The 2,863-nt window shown below is 57.8% G+C and overlaps 1 protein-coding gene across 1 annotated transcript; it reads left to right on the forward strand.

Moving 5' to 3' along the window:
- Window positions 1-425: 425 nt before the first annotated feature.
- Window positions 426-2,051, forward strand: GP5 (glycoprotein V platelet). Its single transcript, XM_004712342.2, has one exon. The coding sequence runs from the start codon at window positions 441-443 to the stop codon at window positions 2,049-2,051; it is 1,611 nt and encodes a 536-aa protein (XP_004712399.1). The 5' UTR covers window positions 426-440.
- The last annotated feature ends 812 nt before the right edge of the window (window positions 2,052-2,863 follow it).

Here is a 2,863-nt window from a genome sequence, read left to right on the forward strand (position 1 = left end):
AACCGCTAGACTCGCCACAGGAGAAAGACAGGCTTTCTCCTCTTGACAAGAGTAAAGCTTTACAGGCTCCGAAACTCACAGGGGGTGGACTGGATGGCAGTGAGTGCTTGTTTTGGGTGTTTTGGTGAGCTTGAATGTGAGAATGACTACTTTAATTAGTTCTCTTCATGCGAAGCCTGACCTTTGTTTAAACGTGTTGGCCTTTTGCATGAACACACAGATGGAAGGCCATTTCAAGGATGAGCGCTCAGACTGCGGAATGAAGTGCCTTCCCACACCCTGGGGGATGGGCATACGCATAAAACGAGGGACTCATTGGCTGTAGTTGGGCAGCAAAGCCAGTGAGCCTTCTTCTGGTGAGGGGGTTGTGCTTCTGCAAAACATTAAGGATCACGGGGGCCAACACGTGGTTCAACGCCCTGTCGGTTGTCTTTTCAGACATGCTGAGGACGGCCCTACTGTGCGCCACGCTCGCACTCCTGCGGGCCCAGCCCTTCCCCTGCCCACCGGCTTGCAAGTGTGTCTTCCGGGATGCTGTGCGCTGCTCCGGGGGCAGCGTGGCCAGCATCTTGGCGCTCGGTCTGCCCACCAACCTCACACACATCCTGCTCTACCGCATGGACCGCGGCATCTTGCAGAATCACAGTTTCACCGGCATGACGGTCCTGCAGCGCCTGATTCTCTCCGACAGTCACATTTTGGCTATTGCCCCTGGCACCTTCAATGACCTGATAAAACTCAAAACCCTGAGGTTGTCACGCAACAAAATCACTCATCTCCCGAGCGCGCTGCTGGATCAGATGGTGCTCCTGGAACAGTTGTTTTTGGACCACAATGCACTACGCAGCGTTGACCCAGACATGTTTCAGAAGCTGGTTAACCTGCAGGAGCTATTCCTGAACGGGAATCAACTAGTTTTCCTCCCCGCTAATCTCTTCGAGCGTCTGGGGGACCTGAAAGTGTTGGATTTGTCGGGGAACAATTTGACCCACCTGCCCAAGGGGCTGCTGGGGTCACAGGTTCGGCTTCAGAAACTTCTGCTGTCCTCGAACCAGCTCACGGCCCTGGACGCGGGGCTGCTGGACCGCCTGGGCGCCCTGCGGGAGCTACAGCTCCACTCGAATCGCATCCACTCCATCGCCCCCGGGGCTTTCGACCGGCTGGGCCACCTGAGCGCTTTGACCTTGTCCCGAAACCGCCTGGTGCTTCTGCCCCCCGCCCTCTTTCTCCACGTGCACAATGTCACTCTCCTGACCCTCTTCGAGAACCCGCTGGAAGAGCTCCCCCCGGTGCTCTTTGGGGAGCTGCCGGGCCTGCGGGAGCTGTGGCTCAACGGCACCCAGCTACGCACCCTGCCCGACGCCGCCTTCCGCAACCTGAGCGGCCTGGAGGCCTTGGACCTGAGCCTGAGCCCGCGCCTGAGCGCGCTGCCCGCGGGGCTGCTGCAGGGCCTCGGGCGGCTGCGCGAGCTCTCGCTGCGCCACAACCGGCTGCGGAGCCTGCCCGGCGCGCTCCTCCACAACCTCAGCAGCCTGGAGCGCGTGCAGCTCGACCACAACGAGCTGCAGACCCTGCCCGGCGACGTGTTCGGGGCCCTGCCCCGGCTCGCCGAGCTCTGGCTGGGGCACAATCCCTGGCGCTGCGACTGCGGCCTGCAGCCCTTCCTGGGCTGGCTGCGGCCGCGCGGGCACCTCCTGCGCCCGGCCGCCGATCCCCCGCAGTGCCGCGGCCCGGGCCGCCTCGCCGGCCGGCCCCTAAATGCCCTGCTGGAGAGCGACGCGGGCTGCCCGGACCCCCGGGGGCCGCGCCCCCACCCGCCCACGGAGCACTCCCTGCCCGCCGCCCTCCCGGCCTGGGGGCCCAACAGCTCGGAGCCCTGGGCGTGGGCGCAGCTGGTGGCCAGGAGCGAACGCGAGGACCACAGCCTGTTTTGGGGTCTTTATTTTCTGCTTTTAGTCGCTCAGGCCGTCATCACTGCCATCATTGTGTTTGCCATGATTAAAATCGGCCGGCTCTTTAAAAAATTAATCACAGAGCGGGCGCTCTTTTGAGTCCATGGGGAAGCCTTACAATTATTTAAAGCGTGTCTGTGTAAGAGCCCAGACAGACTACTAGGTCTTCCTCCCCTCCGCTCCCCTCTCTCTCCCTTACTGTACCCTCTCCATTCTCCATCCCCGCCTGCCCATTCCCAGACTCCCTCCTTTCTTCCTCTCCCTGGCGCCTCCCCCTCCCTCCTGCATTTCCCATCTCTGTGGCCCCCTGCTGCAGCCTTTACATTTGAGAACTGACTCGTGGCGTCCTCAGCCTGGCCCTTTAACGTTCTGTTGTGCCTGGTGGGGAGTGGGGTGTCTGTCTGTAAGGGGGAATAAATGGCCCCACTTTGGGGCGGGCTGCTTCCTGCACATGTCATGTTAATGAGACGAACGAATGAATTAAAACATGGAATATGTATATCCCAAGTGATGATTTCTCCTGGGGGGAAAGGATGGATTTAGCTTTCTTCTTTTTTAAATTTATTGGGAACTCTTTTTTTTTTTAATCTTTTTATTGGGGGTTCATACAACTCTTATCACAATCCAGACATCCATCCATTGTGTCAAGCACATTTGTACATTTGTTGCCATCATCATTCTCAAAACATTTTCTTTTTACTTGAATCCTTGGCATTAGCTCCTGGTTTTTCCCCTCCTTACCCGCCCCCCTTCCCTCATGAACCCTTGATATTTATAAATTATTAATTACTTTTTCATGTCTTACACTGACTGATGTCTCCCTTCACCCACTTTTCTGTTGTCCGTCCCCCAGGGAGGGGATTATATGTAGATCCTGTGATCGGTTCCCCCTTTCTACCCCACCTTTCCCT

The sequence above is a fragment of the Echinops telfairi genome, unplaced genomic scaffold (genome assembly GCF_000313985.2).
Source record: "Echinops telfairi isolate 266 unplaced genomic scaffold, ASM31398v2 ScPeMD7_17;HRSCAF=63, whole genome shotgun sequence".
Taxonomy (NCBI): Eukaryota; Metazoa; Chordata; class Mammalia; order Afrosoricida; family Tenrecidae; genus Echinops; species Echinops telfairi.